Source organism: Micromesistius poutassou (assembly GCF_964030765.1).
Source record: "Micromesistius poutassou genome assembly, chromosome: 10".
Lineage (NCBI taxonomy): Eukaryota > Metazoa > Chordata > Actinopteri > Gadiformes > Gadidae > Micromesistius > Micromesistius poutassou.
In genome coordinates this window covers 18925709-18948869 of record NC_140280.1, presented here as the reverse complement: position 1 = coordinate 18948869, position 23161 = coordinate 18925709, and the positions used below count along the sequence as shown (strand labels likewise).

General features: G+C 44.4%; 1 protein-coding gene across 1 annotated transcript; it reads right to left on the bottom strand.

Moving 5' to 3' along the window:
* Nucleotides 1–223: 223 nt before the first annotated feature.
* On the bottom strand, nucleotides 224–17398 carry hephl1b (hephaestin-like 1b). Its single transcript, XM_084474652.1, has 19 exons — nucleotides 17115–17398; nucleotides 15104–15348; nucleotides 13619–13831; nucleotides 12996–13193; nucleotides 12442–12696; nucleotides 11768–11936; nucleotides 10834–10964; nucleotides 10336–10452; nucleotides 9520–9725; nucleotides 9190–9343; nucleotides 8672–8884; nucleotides 5804–6011; nucleotides 5431–5561; nucleotides 4945–5079; nucleotides 4220–4326; nucleotides 3563–3800; nucleotides 2768–2907; nucleotides 1856–2009; nucleotides 224–1536 (listed from the first exon to the last, which is right to left on the bottom strand). The coding sequence occupies exons 1-19, from the start codon at nucleotides 17282–17284 to the stop codon at nucleotides 1406–1408; spliced, it is 3315 nt and encodes a 1104-aa protein (XP_084330778.1). The 5' UTR covers nucleotides 17285–17398; the 3' UTR covers nucleotides 224–1405.
* Nucleotides 17399–23161: the final 5763 nt, after the last annotated feature.

Below are 23161 nucleotides of genomic sequence, written 5' to 3'. Positions count from 1 at the left end.
TAGCTTTATTAAACCTATTTCCAACCTCACTTAATACTACAGCAGAACATTTTCTGCAGGAAATGCATTTTCTAGTTCTACATGATAATTGTTTATTGTCTGCAATGTCTTTGACCTCACAGGGACCAGCTCTACAATACAGGAGACAAGAGCTGGACGTAAACTACAACCTCGCTCTGCCGAACTCGAGGGTTCCGAAATCAACATTCAACTGAAGGAACACTTTTAGATATTTTACTTTTTATTTATAGGACATATGAGGACACATTATCCACCAATCACTTATTGTATTCCCATTTGCAACCACACAACACTGCCTTTAACTTTCAAATACATTCATTACAAAGCAAAATATTTACTTGAAAACAATATAATTTTTTTCTACAAATATAAAAAAAGTATTGTGCCGTGTATAAAAAACAGTGCTTCCGTATTTAATCGCTATTATTCAAATAAGCAATGCATTCTGAAAAGGCAGTATAGAACCATACAATATAATAACATGTGCAAACAGATTACTAAGCATTCACTTCGATTAAGCTGAACATATTTCTGAAGAATTGTTGCTAACCATATGTAACAATGTCCAATGCTACACACCACCTATGGCTGCCACACTCCACCACGATTACTTTAACTGGCTCCTCCAGACAAGGACATCGGGTGGTGGCGTTTGTTGTTGGTTTATTGTAAGGCTTTTAGATAATGATACATGGCCTGGTGCTCCATGTTGCCATGCAGTCTGGTGATGGCTGGTTTAACCTGTGCCCACTGATTGCTCAACGTGCAAAAGGTGTTCAGCTTCACCCAGCCCCAGAGTCCAATCACTCGGGCCAGGTAAGGCTGCTTAAACCAGCCATCATCCAATCACTCCTACAGCATAATTCTAACACTGCTCCCATGTGTGCTGGCTGATGCCGTCCCTCTTCCCTCTTGCCGCATTTCTTCTCTTCCTGTCCCTTTCCATTTTCCTGTGGCCGTCCCTCTTGTTTTTCGCTGTAGTGGGTCTTGCCCACTGCTATAGGTGGAACTTCCACAACTTTCACAATTGTCCCGTTTTAGCTTCAAATTTATTTTTCAAATTTGGTTGTGTAGACACTTTTATTGAAATCTATTAATTTTAATTCCTCTTCAATTCGATCTCAGTGTTTTTGTCCTTTGTGTTACATCTAGGCCTACAACGTATTTGTACAACTTGACCTAGATTTACTTTCAGAATCCACTAGGTGGCGACAAACAATCCAATGCTACGAAACTTATACAATACTAAACGTTATCTTATCACATAATCAGGTATGAACTCGATGCCATAAATGTTTTTATTTCACATTCTAAAATCGTATTGCACATTTTTGATTCACTAGCTCGTTGTCGGAACAAGGGCCGACCACACAGTGTTAAAGCGTTAAGGGTTTTGTGTCCAGGTTGGAATCCATCGCATTAGAAGAAGACAGAGCGAAACTACAACACCAGAGCCTTTGGTTGGCACCGCCGCAGAGCCCGGAGGCCTTAAGGCATCTGTAGGCCTTAAGACATCTGCATGGGAGACATGTTGGAAACAGACATCTTGGAATCGTGTACCACTACTTTCGTAACGTATTGTGTTATTTTCTAAAATATTGTGAACATTTTAACATAGGAAACTTTTAAAATGTTGAATCCATTCAATGGGCCATCACTGCAAGTCTGGCAAAACTTCAAGTAATTCACACTTCACAACTCGGTCAATCAATAACCTTATTCTTTGTTCAGATTTCTATGTCTTGTTAATATTTGCAGACATAAAACTCACACCACGCACATAAACACGCACGCACACACACACACACACACACACACACACACACACACACACCTCGTATGGTGTAGGTGGTCTCCATGCCCATGCGGATGTGCTCGGCCAGATGACAGTGGAGCAGCCACGTGCCGGGGTTGTCCACCACCATCTCCACAGTCTGGAAGGTCCCAGGGAAGAGGTCGAACACATCGGCGCGGTGCGTGCCGTCCATCTGCAGCCACACACACACACACACACACACACACACACACACACACACACACACACACACACACACACAGTAAGAAAAAGAGGAAGGTAGTAGGAATGAAACCACCTCAGTTAATATTGCTTTAGATCCACTAATAACCCAGTGACCCACTACTGCTGCTATACTACTTATTCCTTTTAACAGTACAGTTATCGCTACTTACTAACTACCACAACAATAACTACCGCAGTAAGAACAAGTGCAACGCCAGTGTTTACAGAGGCACAATAATCTTTTCTTTCAAACAAATGAAAACAAATGCTAAATATAAAAACAACAAGCCTACAATATGTAAATAAAGTAACGGAAAATCCATGTTCAATGTGTAAGGGTGATGGTTGGCAAGTAATCTGGGATCCAGCAGTCATTCTGTGATAGCAGAACTGTGATGAGACGTCGCAAAGGGGCTGAAAGGGGCTTTCATCACAGGGAAATTCTGCAGAGGAACTGAAAGTGGATAAGGCTCTCAGATGGACAGGTCACACAGTGTTGATTTGAAATCTCTGGAGATACTTTGGAAAAGTTTACTTCTGCTGGCCGAACGCGAGTCTGCGCGTGTCAGCCAACGACACACTTACAGATCCCCGCCTCTAGCAACGTGATTGTACGAAACAAATATGAAGCGAGACAAAGTGAAAAACAAGGTTCACCCAGATGTGAGCCTGCTTGCTGATTTGTGGGACTTAAGTCAGGGGGGGGGTGAAGAAGAGGAGGCGTACCCGGTAGGTGAAGGTCTCGGCGTGAAAGTGGACCGTGTGGATGTCCACATCCTTCCCCATGCCCAGGAGGTACCAGTCCACCGTCTCACCCTTTGTCATCACCAGCCCACGCAGGTTCCCATACGTTAGGCCGTTTATAGCTGCCACACACAATTCAATTCAATTCAATTCAATTCAATTCAATTTTATTAGTATAGCCGTTAATCACCATTACAGTATGAAAGGGCTGAACAGGCCAAGTATTTATGACACCCCCCTGACCCAAGCCCCCAAGAGCAGGGGCTCACACACACACACACACACACACACACACACACACACACACACACACATTCCCAGACGTACCAACACGCACAGCATGCACACACACACACACACACACACACACACACACACACACACACACACACACACACACACACACATACAGATGCACAAAATGCATGCCCAGAGACACACAAAAACGCACACACACACACACACACACATACACACACATACACAATGACACAGACACACACATGAGCATGCATACAGTGAGGAAGGGTGAATGTGCTCATGTCTGTCAGTAATTCATAATTGCATGTTTAGATAGTTTGGGAGAAAAGCTTACCGAGGCCTGTTATTACTGTTATTATATTACCCATCTTTACATGAGTATTCAATGCATCGCTGCGGGATCACTTAGTAACCGTTGTTTGTATTTCCAACATGAATGGGCAAAATGCCAGGTATACGACAGGGCCAAATGGTTTAATCCCTTGGTGTGTTAAACACGTGTGTTGTCGTACTTACTATACTTTTGATTGCTATCGTTAAAGTCTTCCCCTTCCTTAATGTCAGAGTCCGCGGCCAGGTTGAGGTACGTTACGATGTTGTCGTCCAAATACCACGACAGGTTCTCGTCAAACACCATGAAGAGCAGAGCAAACTCCTTCTCCACGTCCCTCCTCTCCCTCTGAGGCGCCGTACCCCTGCGCAGAGTCCCCTGCCTGCAGACCACCAGGGGTCCCAGAAGACCACTGTGCATATCCTACACATGGGGTGGAGAGTAATCTTTGTGCTGCATAGTGTAGCACAAAACCAGCTGAATCGGCTGAAAAGGTTATGGTTAGTTTCCCAGAGAGTGAATAATCGACTTGTTACCACGTTCACATCAACACTACCGGTGACCCGTGTATTCAGGTCAAAAAAAAAAAAACAGAACATACTCTTGTTTTTATATTTGGTGAGCCAGCTGTTTCTGGGAGGACCTGTCATGCTAATCTTGCCTCAGGGGCCGGTGCAAAATGAATGAAACCCCCTTGAACCCGGTAAAGGGAGTTTATAAAACAAATTAAATCAGATGTGGATTTGGTTATCAAAATGTTTTGGCTGAGATTTCCCCAAGGCTGTTCACGGAAATGAAAGGTGACTACTGTGTAAACTGTTGAACTGAGATGCAGTGGTTACCTTCACGAAATCCACAGGGGAAAAGTAGGCGTAGGTGACGCAGTTAGGATCTGAAAGCCCTGGACCTGAGCTCTCTGGGAAATCCCACTCGAAGGTGGTGATGAAGCCTACAGGAAAAGCCAGTCAACATTATTATATCATATATATATATCAAGGGAACATCAAGAAATATCAATGTATATATATATACAGGATTATCTACCTGGAATAAAAAAGAAAATATTCCCTCAGTATTATTCTTTTATCATTTTTATCTAGAATATATATAATATGATTTAATATCAATACAAAAACAAGAGAAACAAAGGTTAAAGGTGCTTCTATCCTGAAAAACAGGATAAAAACAGCTCCCTCGTTTACAGGCCAGTCTTGGCCCCTCAAATATGCGGAGTCTATGTATATATATAATGTATATATATATACAGTGACAGACTGGGAGCAAAAAACGGCCCGGGCATTTGCGCATTATAACCGACCGCGGGTGAAACTGTTGGTCGCGGTCGCGAGGTTGGTTGCGCGCGGACACTATTGTTGACGGGTCGCGACGGTGGGGCCGCACGATCCCGACAAGTATGCCGCTCCGTGATTGGCCGGCCCGAACGGCCCACGAGAGGCCAAGTGGCCCACGAGAAGCTGCGGCCCTTCTGGCATCTGCCCAAATGCCAGACCGTCCAGTCCGTCACTGTATATATATATATATATATATACGGTTCTTAAAGCCTCACCAGGTTGGACAGGGTTGACGCTCGGGTAGCGGGAGGACCTCTGGATGCCTTGGGCGTGGATGGAGTAGGGCCGGCTGGCCTTGTTCTTAAACATGATCAGGACCTGCTCGCCCACCTCTGCTTTGATCAGAGGACCTGTGCAACAAACAGCTGTTAGTCAGACGTTGTCCCTCCCTGTCCCTGTCTCTGCCTCTTTCTCTGATTCTCAGAGAGTCCCACTCTCGCTCTCTGTCTCTCTCTCACGCTCTCTATTTGCCTCTTCTTGCTCTCTCCTCTTTCTATCTCTGCATCCCACTCTTTCCCTCCCACTGTCTCTCCCTCTTTCCTTCGATTTAAAACCGCAGGGAGCTTCGTAGGGACAAAATCGTATATTCCTTCAAACAATGTAAAAAAAGGTCTTAAACAACAGTCCACCTGTCTCTCTCTCTCTCTATATATATATATATATATATATATCCCTGTCTCCCTGTCTCTGTCTCTCTCTACCCATGATTCCAAGGTGCTGCGGTTGTTCCCGCGGCGTGCTGAAGGTCTCGTCTGTGTACTCCCTGTAGACCACCTTCTTGAAGCGTGGGCCGATTCGATCTGGAGCTTTTCCCACATGCATATGGCTGGGGCTAGACGCAAACACACACACACACACACACACACACACACACACATTTGTAGACATTAGCAGGCCCCAAAGGGAGAGGAGCAAAACATACAATTATATTCTCGGCTAAACCAGGATGCCTGCTGCGTAATTGTTGTTATGTTCCATGCATGTACACACACACACACACACACACACACACACACACACATAAACACACACATTTACACACAAATATACACACACACACACGCGCACACACACCTGTTCACCGGGTGGTTCTCCAGCTCCCAGGTACTGTCGGGGAAGTAGTCCCACTCGGTCTCCTCAGCGCTGATGAAATACGGGACCACCCTGGTGGAGTTCTGAGGCACTGCGGTCACATTTCGTCCCGGGCATCGGCTCACCTGGTACTGGTGCCTCATCCCGGCACTGTAGTGGGTGGTCACTCTGCAGGTGACCTCGAAGGTACCTGCACACAAAGAAAGACTGCTTGTTGGACACAGCCTGGGATACAGTGTATATGTAAGGGATAATGTATAGAACACCAGTCATCGCCGTTCTATACATTCAGGGTCGAAGCAAGACACTGTTCGCCCTGTCAGGGCAAATTTCCCGATAATGACCGGCGACGTTCTATACATTATCCCGCTTATTACACGGCTACTTGCCAAAATGAAAACAATAACTTCACACGGTGTGTCTTGCGGAGTGAAAAACATCCACTCTCCTTGACAGCGGTCATTATATGCTTAGCAACGGTCATTATTGAAAAATAATTCACCACCGGAAGTCGGGAAGGCCCATGCAAGTGAACGTTTCACAGCATTGAGAAGAGCCCTGTAATAAGCATCCATACGTCACTGCATGTATTGTTTTTCTTCCTTCAAAGACAAATGAAGCACACTTTACAATCACACCTACACACACCAAAAGAAGCTACGTCATTTATCCAAGCCTGGTCTCTATTGCAAGTTCTTAGACTCTATGCTCTAGTATGTCATTCTAATGATGGCGAGTGAGAGAGAGAGAGAGACCTTACAAAGGAAGCATCATTTGTATCACATTACAATTCTTTGTATAGTCCTCAATCACAATGACTGTCTCAAAGGGCTTCACAAGGCTCATAACATATGACACCCCTAACCAAAACCCTTCAAAAAGTGGCTTCAAGGAAAAACTCAAGGGAACAATACAAGGGAAGACTGGAAGATTTTCTGTTTCCCTCCTCCAGAGCCAAGCCCCTTTGTTTGCCAATTCATTTTCCCAATTAGGTCAATCAGTTAAACACTCCCTGCCCTTCCACAGACAATTTAAGCCACGCCCCTTTCCTTTGCTCAGAGACACTGAACACCTTGAGAGCTGTGAGCCTTTGAACTCCTTGTGTGTGTATACTAAGCGATGTGAGTTTGTTTTGTGGTCAATTGTTATGTAATCATATAAGGCTTGGTAAACTATTTATTTAACAGAATTGTGGCAATGAATTGTGGAGCTGATTGTTGTACATTTTGTTTGATTCCTGGAAACCACACACCTACCCACACACTCATCCATAAAGTCCTGCTCGCACCTTTGGAAAATAAAGCCTATAAACTTTGGAACTCTGACTGGACAACCTTGTGTTCTCACCGACACCCCCATTGGTCTCAAGCCAGCACCTAGACATTGCTAACAACCTCCTCTTCAAAGACACCTTAAAGGAGAACTCCGGCGATTTTTAACCCTGTTATTGTTTTCCTGAGGGTCACCCCATGTTGAGGGAAGCTAAAAACCAGACGAAAATTGATTTGACCAAGCCAGAGATGTGCACTCGATGCCGGCGCTACGGAATAGATATAACGCTAACCTATGGGGGCAAGCTCTTTATCCGCTTTTGGGGCTTCTAAACACATTCAGAAAACCATTCCAAGACATGTAACACGAGTTGGTTCCTCAGGAGACACCACCGTGCTCGTTTAACTCAAATAGTGTGGCGAAACAGTATATACTTTGCGTTATTGCATGCATGTAAACACTCACCGCATCCGTTCTGCTATCGGCTAGTAAGGGCTTCCTCGATATGTCCACGGGGTAATCTGCGCTGAGTGTTTGCATGCAATAACGCAAAGTTTAGAAGCCCCAAAAGCGGATAAAGCCCTTGCCCCCATAGGTTAGCGTTATAGCTATTCCATAACGCCGGCAGCCAGGGCAGATCTCTGGCTTGCTCAAATCAATTTTCGTCTGGTTTTTAGCTTCCCTCAACATGGGGTGAGCCTCAGGAAAACAATAATGGCGAAAATTGCTGGAAAACAAAAATTGCTGGAGTTCTCCTTTAAGAAGGAACAGGACTGCAATACATGCCAAACAGGCATATAGTATAAGATATACGTATAATAGTAGCAAAAAGCACAGCAAATACAAAGGTTAAGTAAGAAAGTTACTAGAAGAAAGCGATGTGTAATATGTCTAAAGTTACATTCCAACCACCGCCTGCAGTCGATTATATTGTAGTTAATTATTATATTGTGGTTGATTATTATACTGTGCTAGGTTATTATATTGCAGATTATGTGGTGGCATATGATTATAGTGTGGTTGAGCCTGTGCTTGGATGGGTCGGCCGGTGGGTGGGATGATAGTTGATGTTTCATGTTAGTTGCTGAGAGGGGTTGGAGCAAGTCTGGGATCCAGCAGTCCTATGTTATAGCAGAACTTCTGGTGGGGGGGGGGGGGCACAGAGCCAGGGCCAGAAACATGTGACTGCAAGGGGGTCAGCCTTGTTTCCTGTTTTGTGACTGGGATATTTGAAGTATCCTACCAAAGCGTATCGCATTTGTGCGATTGGAGGAAGCTTCCAGAAGAAGAATTGATGCAGTGTATATCTAGCAACATCCGCTGTTCAGACAGGACGCTTGGCGCTTGTCTCCGTGGAACCACGGAATGTGTTCAAGTGCTTACTGTTTACGACGCACTCACAGATCCCCGCCTCCAACGACGTGATTGATCGAAAAAACAAACGCGAAAGCAACAGACATGCGAACGGCCCGGTTCACCCTGATCTTCAGCTTGTCTGCGGTCAGACTTTTTTTCGATTTTTTCATCTTAAATCTGACGTGAAAAACACAGGCAGGGTCGGAGCGGCTCTCATCTCACCCAGCGACTGCGGCTGCATGGTCAGGGTGGCGGTGGTGTGTGGGAACACGTTGGCCGTGTCCCGGGTCGTGCTCTGCCTCTGGAAGTTGTTGCCCTCGAAATGGACCCCGTGGATGTCCCCCTCGGTGCCCAGGCCAAAGACGTACCACACCACCTGCTCCCCCTGACACAGCTCCAGACCCCCCAGGTTGCCGTACACCAAGCCGTTGACCGCTGACGGGGGAAGGAGAAGGGGGGAGTGACACACTTATTGTATATTGTATATAATTATGTAGATGCTTTTAAACACATTGATGTTGATACAGCGCCTTCAACTAGAGGAACAACACATGCTACACCCCAAATGTTCCATGTAAACTACACACAGATGCACGCATGCAACCACACACATACACTAACACACATACGAACACACACACACACACACACACACACACACACACACACACACACACACACACACACACACACACACACACACAAACACAAACACACACGCACTCACATATACCAATTACCATGCATCCTATTGCTCTCTGTTATTTCCTCCTCGTCTTGTTCTGTCACTGGGTTTTGCAGAGTGGCGAACGTTTGGGTATTTTTATCTATGTACCAGCTTTCGTTCTCATCCATGACGGAATAGAGCAGGAAAAACTCCTTGTCCACGTCTTTCTGTTGGGAAGACATTCAGATCCACGTGATCAGTTGGATTGACTGCCTTGTATTAAAGAGGGGGGCCCCAGCATTTGAGCTACATGACAGGACATGAGCTAGGAGATCACACTCGTGATCACACTCCTAGTGTGAGCACACAAGCTGTGATCACACTAGGAGATCACGGCTTGTACCTGAACTCCACTGCTCCCCAGGGAGCCTTGCTTGCAGACCAGCAGTGGTCCGACCAAGCCCGAGCTGGTGTCTTTGATAGGGTTGGTGCCAGAGTAGTACAGGTATGGGATACAGGCTGGGTCTGATGAAGACGGGCCTTCCAGCAGCTGCCAGGCGTAGACGAAGGTCTCCCCTGGTCCCACCTCGGCTCCAGCTCCGCCCAAACCTGTCACAAGGTCGTGGATAGCTCTAGCAGTTCTTCACTTAGGGTCGATGGTTAAAGACAAGACAGAGGAAGCATCTCTAACGACTAACGGCAGAGTTTATTCCGATGACACAATGTAACGTCAGTCCCGAGAGCGAACGCTTGAGCAAAACGTGTGTGTGCACAGGGTTTGTTTCTCTGGTGTTTGAGCTCCTCCTTAAAGAAGTACGTTCTCCTGATTGGCTCCGGTGGGTTGACACAGTCTGGTGGACAGTGTCTGTCTGACTCCTCCCCGGTTAAATTTGGTTTCTATGGAGGATATCTGCTCGTGCCAGGTACGCTTGGTTGCTTGGTATGTGTATGAGGTATGTATCATTGAGATCAGAACCCTCAGTCGGTTCTCTGTCCATTGGTTTATTAGCCTGCACAACATGTCCATATATGGTTCAGGTCTGGTTCATTATGGAGCAGGCAGGGATTTGGAAACATGCTCATTACAGCCTCACAGGAGGACTATAGACATCGCTGAATCACACCCAGTATCATTTCGGCTGGGATTGAAACCCATTCCCCATTCCACTCGTGCCCCGTGAATAGCCTACTAAACCGTGTTGTTTTAAGGTCTCCGTACCGGCAGAGCCAAGCTTGTCCACATGGAGCCCATGAGGCTGGAGGCTGTAGTTCCTGCTGGCCTGGTTCTTGAACGTCACTCTGATGGTGTCCCCCACCTCCCCCCGCAGTACCGGACCTGGGGGGGGGGGGGGGGGGGGGGGGGGGCTGAGTGTCAGACACTACACACTGAGATAGAGAGTAGGAGAGACGTAAGGAAGAGAGGGGAAGGAAGAGGAGGAGTAGGGGAGGCAGAGAGAGAGAGCTTAAGGGAGAGAGAGACAGTGGGAGAGGGAGGGAGAGAGAGAGAGAGATGGGAGACGCAGAAAGAGGGAAATAGACTGAAGAGAGACAGAAAGAGGGAGAGAAATAGAAAGAGAGAGGGAGGGGAGAAAGATAAAGAGAGAAGTACTAGAGAGAAAGAGTGAAGAGAGAAAAAGATGAGATGAATACAAAAGGCAAGAGAAAGAGAAAGCGTTACAGAGAAACAAAGAGAGAAAGTGTTAATAACAAGCCTCACCCAGAATCCCCATGTGTTTGTCCGAGGGCTTCTTGCTGGTGAAGGTACTGTCAGTGTAGGCCTGGAACACCGCCTTCAAGTACCGCCCCCCTATCCGACCGGCAGTCCGGCCGAAGTAGAGCTCTGATGGACTAGAAATGTGTGTGTGTGTGCATAGATGTGTGTTTGTGGTGTGTGCCAGAAATCAGAACAAAATAGATGTTAGATAGAAGGATTTTTTTTTTTTTTTCATGAATCAAAGAACAAAGCTCTGCTTGTCTGGTCAGGAAGGAACAATAAGGCCTATAACCATCTATCCCTATATCCATTTCCCTCAGTAATGTTGACCGAGCTACATGCAAATGACCCACTTATGTTCCACACTAACACGTGAACAAAACTCACAAGATGCACATTGTTGAAATGTTTTATCTCTAATGTAGCTAACTTACCTTACCTTCTGTTTAGATTCCTATACTCTGAAATGATGTGGTTTGTGTATAGTGTATTAATCAATTATTATAATTACAGTTTATATAAAAAAGCACAATAGATACGATGTAGCCTACACATGAACATGGATATTTACAAATAAACAGCTCTGCTGTGGCGGTTGTTTATCCTCTGTTGAGAGGGGAGTTGTGGCTTGTCTGGGATCGCGAGCAGAAGGCTGGGCTGACTTGGGATGATAAATCACCAGGGTTACCAAGTCTTTAATATACATTACTGAACTGCTAACAAATGAATTGAAGGTGGACTGATTATCTGAGCATCACTTTATATCTCACGTAATAGACTCCCTTAAAATGCAAAAAAATAATAATTTCAGACGAGGTCCTGAAATCCGTTTGCCATGCCCGAAACTATTGCGTGCCACAAGCATCAGATACAAGTAAGAAGGGAACTCCATATGCCTCTCAATGCCCTTAAGCAAGGCTAAGGGAGGCTGATTTACCTCTGGCTGTTTGTAAGGTTTATCATGGTGATGTTATCTAATCCCGATGGACCATAGTCCCATGTGACCTCTTCTGCAGCCACATAGTACTCTCTCACAACCCCAGTCGGCACTGAGGGGTCCCCTGCATCTCCGCACCCCTGCACCGTGTAGGAGGTCTGCATCCCAGCTGTGAATGGGATGTACACACATGTACACACACACACACACACACACACACACACACAACCCCAGACACACACAGACACACACAGACACAGATACAAACACCCACACCCACATACACACAGACACACACACACACACACACACACAGACACAAACACATGACAAATCTTACACATACTCTGCATGGTTTGTTTATGCAAGGTCGGGAAGTGAGAGTTGATGACACAGCCGATTTGCAAACTACTCCTTGTCAGAGTATATGCATTATTTTGTGCAACCCTTTGCTTATATGGATAATTGGACTTTTGACAACCCCTATTTTGACACATTCCTGGATATAAAGAGCATGTTCTGACACGTCAGCAAAGTGACAGCTTCCAGAAGGTCAGAATTCAACTACAGTACAGGGGTAGCACAGGTTTAATAAGGGGGGCCTTGAAACCGCACAGTGTCAGCACCTTCTGTCATCCATCACGTAATAAAGACAAGAGGTCAAGCGCCCCTACCCATGAGGTGGTCGTTGACCTGACAGCTCAGCGGCCATCTTCCCAGAGACAAGGGAACCATCTGTGCCGTGACAAACGTCGCCGCGAACAGGCTGAGGACGTCGGCGCGGTGGCCGCGCTCCAACACCGTGTTGCCGTGGAAATAGGCCGAGTGGAGGTCCGCCTCGCCGCCCATGCCAAAGAGATGCCAGGACACCGGCCGGTGCTGGCACAGCAGCACGTCGGGCATGTTGCCAAACATGTAGCCGTTAATAGCTGTGGAAAAGATAAGAAACCCGGTTGACATTTGAGCTGGGTGAGAGCAGGAGACACAGGGGGGGCGCGCTGGAGGTCGCGCCAACATCCGCCTGGGGTCTTTGACGGCTGGAAAGGCGGCACACACAAAAGAGTTGTGGGCGACGGTGGAAACCCTGACCCTAACTAGAAAGAGTATCGAAGAAAAGTACAAAGCAACATGAGGGGAAAACATTTGGAATGATGTTATACTCGAATTTGAACGATTCAGCATCGGTGATCAAATCCCAATCCGAACCACGGCAAAAAGAAAGTCCCACCATGCATCAGGTTGGACTCCTGAAAGTCTTCGTCCGACTGGTCCACTGTGTCTGGCTCTGAGCAGAAGGTCTTGATGTTGTCCTCAAAGTACCAGCTGGAGGCCTCATCCACCACGTTGAACATCAGAATGACGCTCTGGTCTACATCGTTGCGTCCCAGCTCCATCGACTGTGACTCCACCTGCTCCTTCAGGACACCTGGGGCACGGGGGACACATGACTCTACCGGACCTCCTCCGTTTGATAGATCTGGAGTGGGGCTTGTGTTACTTAAAGATTATTCAAAAATGAATCTAAATTGGTGTGTTTGCACAGACAAAACGCTTCAACCAAAGTTTCGACCAAATGACAACCCTCCAATGGAATTTTATTGCCGCTGTGAGCTTTGATCGCCCACAGTGTGTACAGGGTCAAACGAGTTAAGCTTTTCACACGTTTCCCACCAAATGCAATCCCCCCCCCTGCAGTTGGTCAACAATACAACCTAAACGGGCCCCATCTGCAGCGGCTACATTGTACACTGTCGAAATCTCCCAGCCAAAGGCAGCTCTTCAGGACTTCGACCTCCTATGTGTTAAAAAATACAACTGTAGGTATACCGGGGGCCTCGGGTCTCATCTCACCTCGTTTGCATGTGAGCAGGCCCCCGACCAGGCCCGAGGCTATGTCCTTGGGGGCCTCCACGTGGGAGTGGTACGCCCAGGTCAGGCAGTTGGCGTCGTCCTTCGTGGGGCCGAACTCAGGTCGCACCTCCCAGCGGTAGGTGTAGTCCCCTCCCGGGGGGACGGAGTCGTCCAGCTTCATCCGGCCCGACGTCCCGTCTGGATACAGAGCTCCTGCTCCATGGCAACACGCACAAGAAGGGAAGTGAAACCAAGTTAATGGAAACCATACAGTAGCTGATGAACATTCAATATTTGTACATGCCTAATAAATAATTTGTCAAGTGGACATGCTAATATCCCTTTTAATGTTACGTCAGAGTTTTCGAAATGTTATATTTTTGCTCTTATCTTAAATAAGCTTTGTGAGAGGAAATGTGCTGTAAAAGCAAGCGTACTTCTTCATAGCATGGACACGTCCTGTAACTCTACTGAACTTTGAGACCTTAACTGGTCACATGGCAAAGGGATGATGCTATCAGTTGACCCGTAGAGGATCAGAGTGAGTCATCCTCCGTTGTGGTACGCAAGAGGGGAGTATTGCTGAGTTTGAGTTGTACTGAATAAGGCATTTATTGTGGTTTTGGTTTTTTCTGGCAAAATAAATATTGGTATTTTAATAATAAAGAATAAGATATAGAGTCAGTCAGTAAGACATTTAGAGGATAATGATAAACAATTAATAAATAAAGCAAGTCATAAAACAAATGCATATAATAATAATAATAATAATAATAATAATAATAATAATAATAATAATACATTTTATTTGTAATGCACTTTATATTTCAACAATCTCAAAGTGCTAAAAAAAAAGAAGTAAAAGTAAAAAAGGTATTTTCCATCTCATAATTTGTTATGTTTTCTGCTATTGTATCGTTGCTCAAATATTCTCTGTTATGTGTAATTCTAACTGAATGGTGCCCTGTGAAGACTGGACCATCATCTTGAGGCCCAAGTATGTTTAGTCAAAAATCCTTTCATTGGGAATGTTGTCACTTATGCATTTTTAGACCATTTCAAAACCATATCAGATACCAAGCACATTAAATGGCATATAAACAGGGGGCAACTATGTCCCCTCATAATGCAACAAGCTAAACCTTGTGTCGTTATATCCAATAGAAAATAAGTAACAAAATAAGTACACCACATCATCATCATCATCATGTATGGCTGGTGCATGAATGTGTGCATTTTGTGCATTTTTTTGTGTGTGTATGTGTGTTAGTCTGTCCTTATAAGCATTTGTGTGTGTGTGTGTGTGTGTGTGTGTGTGTGTGTGTGTGTGTGTGTGTGTGTGTGTGTGTCTGTGTGTGTGTGTGTGTGTCTGTGTGTGTGTGTGTGTGTGTGTGTGTGTGTCTGTGTGTGTGTGTGTGTGTGTGTGTGTGTGTGTGTGTGTGTGTGTGTGTGTGTGTGCGTGCGTGTGTTGTGTTGTAGTTGTACCCTCATGTTCCTTCTTGTAGAAGACTCCATGAGGGTGGATGGAGTAATTCCTGGTGGCCATGTTCCGGAGGTGGACCACAATGACTTCGTCCACCTCGGCCGCGATCAGGGGTCCCAGGTAGCCCAGCCACGTGGGCCTTGGGGCCTGCAGGGTGTAGGAGGCGTCGGCGTACTGGCGGAACACGGCCTTCTTATACAACCTGCCGATGCGATTAGGCCCTCGCTCAAGGTATATCGATGAAACTCTGATGAGACACAGACATGGAGAAACACAGATATATTGTGTTATGAAATGCTGTAAATGTGTTTCAAATAATTGATTAAATTATTAACTATCGACACTAATAATGACAAACATTTTGTTTGTTAGGTGCCTTGTTTTATAGAAATGGGGAATTGTTACCTCCAACAATACATTCGTTTTTACTTGACCCGAGTCAGATCATCAGCCAAGAATTTAGTATGATCAACGTGTTGGAAAAGGCTGCTTTGTGTCACAATATAGAAAATTCTATTCATCATCTGGTTACTGAGAAATATTGTAAAGCAAAGCAGATATTGCTACACAGTGTGCAGTCATAATGTAATGGTCATAGTCATCCTCCACTATTTTTCTCTACCTCTAAAACCCCCCAGCCTGCCTTTGGGCTTAGCCACCAATGCTTTTATCTTCCCAAAATGTTGTGATGTAACAAATATGTTCATATTACTTAATACATAATCAATATTAATATGAAAGATAATTATTTCATATTGATACGCCATACACCCTCTAGTTGTGGACAAAATGCATGGTTCAAGGCGGTGACACTACAAAATGTGTTCCTCCACTGCAAAATCCCTGAAAACCCCCAAAACACCACTGCAGTTCTTAGTTTATACGATTATAGACTACTTGTACCCTGGAAATCCTGAGTTCTCGCAAGAGCACAATTTGAATTTGGTGTGGGTTAGGATTTCCTGCTTGACTACTTGCACAATGAAGTTTCCCTTCCCTACTGGCTTGACCTGTGTGCTGATGAAATGATTAGAACACAATAAAGCTTTGATGCCAACATGTTAGCACTGCAAACATTAGGGGGAGTAGGAAGATCTTATTATGTGTGGACATCCTAAACCTTGAAATAAATTAAGGGAGTCAAAACAAGAAGCAGTCTACTGAGGGAATCCAAAAAGGACAGAAATATCTTGGAAGGGGCTTACGTTTGGACTGAAGGAGCAACAATCAAACTATATCAATCAAGTGATCGGCATAAAACCGGCTTGTATGGGCTGGTAACGTTAGCTCTTTCAAAGTAGACCTTATATTTTCTGACATCCACACAGTACAGCAGCTACTACATATAGCCTACGTCACTGATGTACTCAATCATTTCAAAAGTTTCATCAGTTACAACTGCCATGTTACGATGGAAAAATCCCCAATCCACAGTTCTTAACAGGCCGATAGGTTCTCACATGCTACACATGAGATGCGTGAGTGTTTTTAAAACAAGATAGTGAATAGGTTTTCCTATAATGTGAAAACTTTTTTTTTTCTGTTTCTTCAATTATAAAAAGCTATTATACACACAATTAAAATTGGCATTGCTGGCTCCATATTGTTTAAACTCTTCTTTCCTGACCAACACAGGAAGCGGGCGGCCCTTAAATCCGCACAGCGCTGTCTAGAGGTGGATGCAGTGTGCGCACACACACACTGTACACATCAGGTGCTGGACAAATTGGACAAATCTCTACGAGAGAAACAGGCATATTGTCCAGTTCGTGTGTCAAATTCTGTGAGTGTGAATATCATTTTACAAAATATGTATTGAATGATCGGGAAACATTCCTGTGTATATCATTTTACAAATCATAACTACAAATATTTGTGGATCGGGTTACACGCATGTGTGAATTGTCTTTTTATGGGTTGCAAATAATATATTTCAATTAAAAAAACAAAAACGAAAAAAAAATACAAACCAGCATGAGTGCAAACGTGTTTATATGCTGAAACAAAACGTACTCATCGTCCGCAATCTCTTTGCCGTTTATAAGGTTGTTCCCACTTGGCGCGTAGTCCCAGAAGTCCTCAATGATCCCGATGTAGTACACCCTCTCCCTGGGAGCACCTCTCGCACAGGGGGAAAGCAGCAACACCGAAACACAAACGAACAACTCCAATGTCCGTGTCATGTTGAAATGTAAAAAAATATCTTAATTAACAGATAATTTTGATTTAAGATCATAGATGCAGAGAGACGTCCGATACCGGCTAAAACTCCCCCGAGCGAAGGCAAACGCAGCACATCGCCGGCCTGCAGCACTTCTGGACGTTTACACAGTCTCTCTATTGATAGAAAACGGGGCCCGCCCACGGCACCGGCCGCTGCATTGATAGGCTGTGAGTCAAACGGCTGTGTTTGTAACATCTATAAAACAGGCCAATGGCTCTATGCTGTAAGTTTTATTGGAATTGGTGTTTCATTTTAAGACACGCTATAAGTTGTAAAGACAATGAAGGGTTATTTTGTCTATAAGCCCTACAAGTTGGCTAATACAATCGTTTTAGGTCCAACGTGAGAACAGTGGTGATTCTAGCCCATTCTGTCTAGGCCAGGCTTGGGTCAGTGGTTCTATTCAAGGGGCCATGGAACCATGTTCAGCACCATTCAACAACAGTTTCTCTTTTTAGAACTACTGATTTTCTTTCATAAACGACGTGTATGGCAATGTCTGTCCATCTGTTTTTACAGGTCATAATAAAGTTTAACTTACCACTTCAGCCATAGGGTACCCATTTAAGCAAGAATCATTGCAATTAATGACTTTTATTTGTAAAATAAACAAAAAATGTTTGTAAAAAAACTTTCTCAGAGAGCCTCTTCTGCATATTTATGTCATAACCATAACCCTCACAGAACCACCAGCAGGTTATTATAGCCTTAGGCCAAGTCCAAAGTCTGGAAAGGTATAGCTTCTTTATCAATATAGGCTGGCTATATTTTAATGAAGAAGCCTTAACTTTCCATTTCACCTGCAAGTTTTCTTTGGGGAGTCGTGAAAATTGCACCAAGACGATGTTGGGCCTGTAAAAACAGGGCCCCTAACCCCAGGTGAACAGGTGTCAAACTTCATTTCCGATGCATAATTGCTGCTATAATTATAAAAATCAAGAACAAGACGTCAACATGCAGCCTTAACGAGTCACTTACTTTCCTAGAGCTAATTTTGTATTTAAATGCACACTGTGTGGAGTTCAGCATCCCAAGAGGGCAAGGACTCGACTTGGATGCAGCTTATTTCATTGATTTCTTAGGACACATGTTTATTTAATGGTAAACATTATATCCATTTTTTTTGGTTGATGGCTTTTTTATTGTTGACAACTTCAAAATATTGCAATTCAGCTTTTCTGGCAATTTAGCGTAGTGCGGCTGCGTTAATAGTGTTCCACGTGTTCCACCAATATTCATATATTATATATTATTCATATATTATACCATATCTGTCATGGTGATGCACTCACAGGAGTTTTACAACCCATAGGGCCTATCGGTGATAAGGGCCATATTCTTAATCTTTTTCTTTCCGGCTTGAGGATCATGGTATCTCTGCACACAGGGTTAGTGGTGACACATCAGAGGTCGATAAGCAGTGTTCAGTTGTGGTGTTATAGTTGAGTCCCTCCACAATAAGAGCCCAGGCCTAGCCAAGCACAAGCTCACTCTCAATGGTGACAAGTGTTGTCCTTGCCATGCCAGCCATTGAATCTGTTGGTTCCAGCTGTCAGCAGCTCCACTTCAGTCCAACGTTGATGCCATCCCCCGAGCCCAGCTCTGTCCCTTAAGTTACTTCCTTCCTGGGCATGAAGGGCTATTACCAAAAGTTTACGCCTCAGTACTCTGCCACCACAGCCCCACTGTGTCAGCTGCTGCTTAAGGACGAGCCATGGGTGTGTCCTCAGGCACGCACTGAGGCTGTGCATGCTCTCAAAGCCCAGCCACATCACCCCCAGTGTTGGCTCACCTCAACATCTCCGGCCCCACCCTCGTCCCCTGTGACGCGTCCGCCAGCAATAGGAGCTGTGCTGTCGCAGATGCAGAACAGGCATTGAGAAGCCTGTCGCCTTCCGTGGCCTTGACCCGACTGAGCAGTTGTGAGTGAGCGGGAGGAGATAGTGTGCAATCTCTGGGCCTGTAAAAAGTGGCCCCTGTACATGTATGGCCGCTTTCTTCAACCTGAGGACAGACCACCAGGTCCTGAACCGGCCGTAGACTGCTAAGGCTACAGCACCGTTCGGTCTGACCACCTCCGTCAGTACAGCTACAGCTTGCAGTTCACCGCAGGTAGAGGGTTATGGCTGAGCTTCTCTCTCGCTCTGTCCCTGCCCCACATGCAGACTGGGACTGTGTGGGGAGTGGGGAAATTATTCAGATGCTACAGACACCCCTCCAAGCCACTGTGTCTCTGCAGGAGCTCAAGAAGGCCTCTGAACAGGACCCTGGTCTTCACCGACTCTGCACCTACGTCCAGAACGGCTGCCTTCACAAGGGGGCCAGAGGAACTGGTTGCATTTTCCCCCGAGTCAAACAGGAGCTCTCCTGCTGGAACCACACTTGTGTCACACGCGGGATTTGCACTTTGTTCCCTAGTGCTCTCGCTGCACGTGTTTTACCTATGGTGCACCGAGGGTCAGCTGGGCATAGTGAAGCTGAAACAGTATTGCTGAGACCTGGTATGGTGTCCAGGGGTAGACAGAGACATTGAGGCCCTGGTTAAGGACTGCTCTGCCTGCCTTGTGAGTGGCTCTGCTCTGTGACCCCTCCTCCCGTCGTTTATGACTTCCTGGCCTCTCTCTTTTCCCGCTGGGCTCTACTGAAGACCCTCATGACAGGTAATGGTCTCCAACTGCAGAGTTCCCCTCCTACTTGGGGGGCAGGGGCATTCGTCATGTCCACACTGCCGATTATTACCCCCAGGCCAAAGGTGTAGTATAATGCCTTCACCAGTCATTGAGGAATGGCCCAAGGGAGCTCCTTGAAAAAGGCCATCGCCCGCATGCTGCTGCACTACAGAGCCATGCATTCCTTGAGCAGTTTTTAAACTGCGAGCAGTTATATTTTTGACTGAAATACTTAAAAAATCTGATTCCAGACTGATAGCAGATGGCCCCACAATGTATCTACCTTAATGCCTTTAGCTAATATATATATATATATATATATATATATTTATTTTTTTTATTTTTTTTATTTTTTTATTTATTTATTTATTTATTTTTATTTATATAAGTGCATCTGTTAGCTTGTCAGCTGGCAAGTGTTCAAGCAAGCAGACCTAGCCAGTAACATTTGCCGATAATCTCAGAGCTAAACAACATCAGGTTATATACTTTGACACTATTCACACCATGGAACTATAATCAGACTATATCTAAGTCACGGTTAAAATAACATCTGTTAGTGCATTCAGCAATTCTTTGAGCACTTTTTTTAACGGTGCTATGAACTTCACTACCTACTTCTTCTTTACCTTTGGTGTTACTGGCCTACTAACAGTAAAGGTGCATGCATGCATAATGGGCATAAAACGGTTATAAAGCAATTTGAAACGGGTAATTGTTTGAACCCTGTCTTTAACAGGCAGGTTTTTTAAATCAAACTTTTGAGTGTGAAGAAAAAATCAGATAATAATCTTGATATTAAAATTAACATTATCATTAATATAATAACATAATAACACATCAATATACAGTAGTAACATATATATAATTGCTTGAGCACCCCTAAAAAGACACTAAAATCGCCAGTGGCATTGATGTGGTTTGTTATTCATTTCATAGGTGTCTGTTGGGTTCATTCATTCTGTGCCTGTACCAAAGGCCAGATTCAGGTGACTACACAGCTGGTTCACCAAACATAAAAGCAAGAGTATGTGACCATGTAATGTGACCAATAAATGTAGGTTATTCATTCGCTTAATGGGAAATTAACCATAACCTTTTCAGCCGATTCAGCTGGTTTTGTGCTACACTATGCAGCACAAAGATTACTCTCCACCCCATGTGTAGGATATGCACAGTGGTCTTCTGGGACCCCTGGTGGTCTGCAGGCAGGGGACTCTACGCAGAGGGAGAGGAGGGACGTGGAGAAGGAGTTGGCTCTGCTCTTCATGGTGTTTGACGAGAACCTGTCGTTTTTTGTGAATGACAAAAACATAAATGAACTCTGTCTAACTTGACAGAGATCATAAGGGGGCCAACAGGAAGTATGGGAAGTAGGACAACACACATGTTTAACACAATGAGAGATAAGAATATTTTGCTCCATCATATACCTGGTCTTTTGCCCATTCCTTTTGGCAATACAACTTTGTTTCCAACAATCATATTCAATGGAATGGCAATGAATGGAATGTGTGGAGGCTTCCATGTGATCTTCCATGTGATAAATCATGAGTGTAGATAGCATGACGAGAAAAAAATATATTTTTTTAAGTGGCATTAGCAGACAACCAGCCATGTAAGAATAACCTAGCCTCAAACCATCAAATTATTCTCAAAAATATAACTCGGACTACTATAAATTGGACATGGACATTCAGTAGAAGTAGACCAACACATGGATGTCCCAACATCTGTTGCTTCAAGTATGTGAGCTGAAAGCGAGTTAAAAAAGAATGTGTTGAGACGAGACTGTTGTGTGAAGAAAGGCGGGTCTCCATGGGGCTCATCGTAATACACACAGGGGGCCTCCCACATAAACGCCCGATGCTTGTATTTCAAATAGCAGAGTCATTTAAACGCCTGTGAAACAACAACCACCTTAACAGTGGGAGCTCTAAATTGTGTTTCTATATTAAATATTTACGTTGTTTGGCGATGTCTAAAATTTTTAGCTTTTGTTAAAGCTAGCTTATGCTAGGGCTTTCATATATTTAAAAAAAGCAATGTTATACAATATGTTGTTAGAAAGGTGGAGCAGTGGATTCCCAGATGTCCAACATATTCAAGTCTCATAAAGTATAACTGCCAAAGTTTATGTTGAATAATAAAGAAAGAAGAAGGGTTAGGGTTACAACTAAGTAACTAAGAACTAAACTAAGAATAAAAAAATGTTGAGCGCTGCCTGCAGCACTCAACATAAATAAGATTAAACATTATCTTATTAATAATTTTATAATAAGATTATTTAATTATTAATAATTTTCTCCCAGCTCCAAACTCTAACGGTAAGAAACCTGTCCCTTCAATTCTCAACTAATTATTGATTTACCCTTTTCATTATAAGACTGCACTTATTGTTTTGTTTGTTACACTAGTTTATATGTAGGCCTACTCTGTTTCCAACATGTCTCCCATGCAGATGTCCTAAAGCCTGCGGACTCGCGGCGGTGCACACTAGTGGCTCAATGGTTTGTAGTTTCTCTGTCTTCTTCTAGTGTGCCTGAAACTGACCAAGATACAAAACTCTTAACTCTTTAAACCGGTATGGTCTGCCTTCATGTTGTGACCACGACGTTATTGCACAAAAATGTGCAATAACATTTTGGAATGTGAGGATAAGATAAGGTTCAGTAACGGCGTTGTTTCAGTTTCGTAGAATTTCGTTTGATGGTGTTTGTCGCCCCCTAGTGGATGCTTGGAGTCATCCAGGTCACGTTGTACAAATATATTCTACAGGTAGGCCTCGCTGTAACAGAGAATTAAAATAAATATAAATTATATAAACTATGGAAGGGTATTGTGAAAAGGAATTATTAACTAACTTAATGTGGTACACTAATGTGTAATTATAACTGAAACTGTTGTTCCACACGCCCCCTCTTAAAAACAGGGGAAGAGCTGATCTAAGCATCTATTTCTTATCTGAATAAAGAATGCTACTACTCCTACTTTTTGAATAAGCCTAGCTTGTCGTTCTGCGAAAGCACCATGTAGCGCAGAAACCTCTGCATTTTCTATCCCTAATGCCAAACTGGGGAACTTTGTATGAATCACTCTTGATAAGATGCCGATCGGGTTAAAAACAAGATAAGCGTGGGGCGAAGGCCTACCGCCATTTTCACTCA

What these genes read in the sequence shown, in the direction of transcription:
- hephl1b (XM_084474652.1), bottom strand. Translation starts at nt 17,284, where the DNA reads ATGACACGGACATTGGAGTTGTTCGTTTGTGTTTCGGTGTTGCTGCTT. An exon ending in AGAGAGCAATAGGATGCATG is followed by an intron (nt 8,885 to 9,189) that starts GTAATTGGTATA and finishes TTCCCCCGTCAG; the next exon opens with CGGTCAACGGCTTGGTGTAC. An exon ending in GAGAACCACCCGGTGAACAG is followed by an intron (nt 5,562 to 5,803) that starts GTGTGTGTGCGC and finishes GTTTGCGTCTAG; the next exon opens with CCCCAGCCATATGCATGTGG.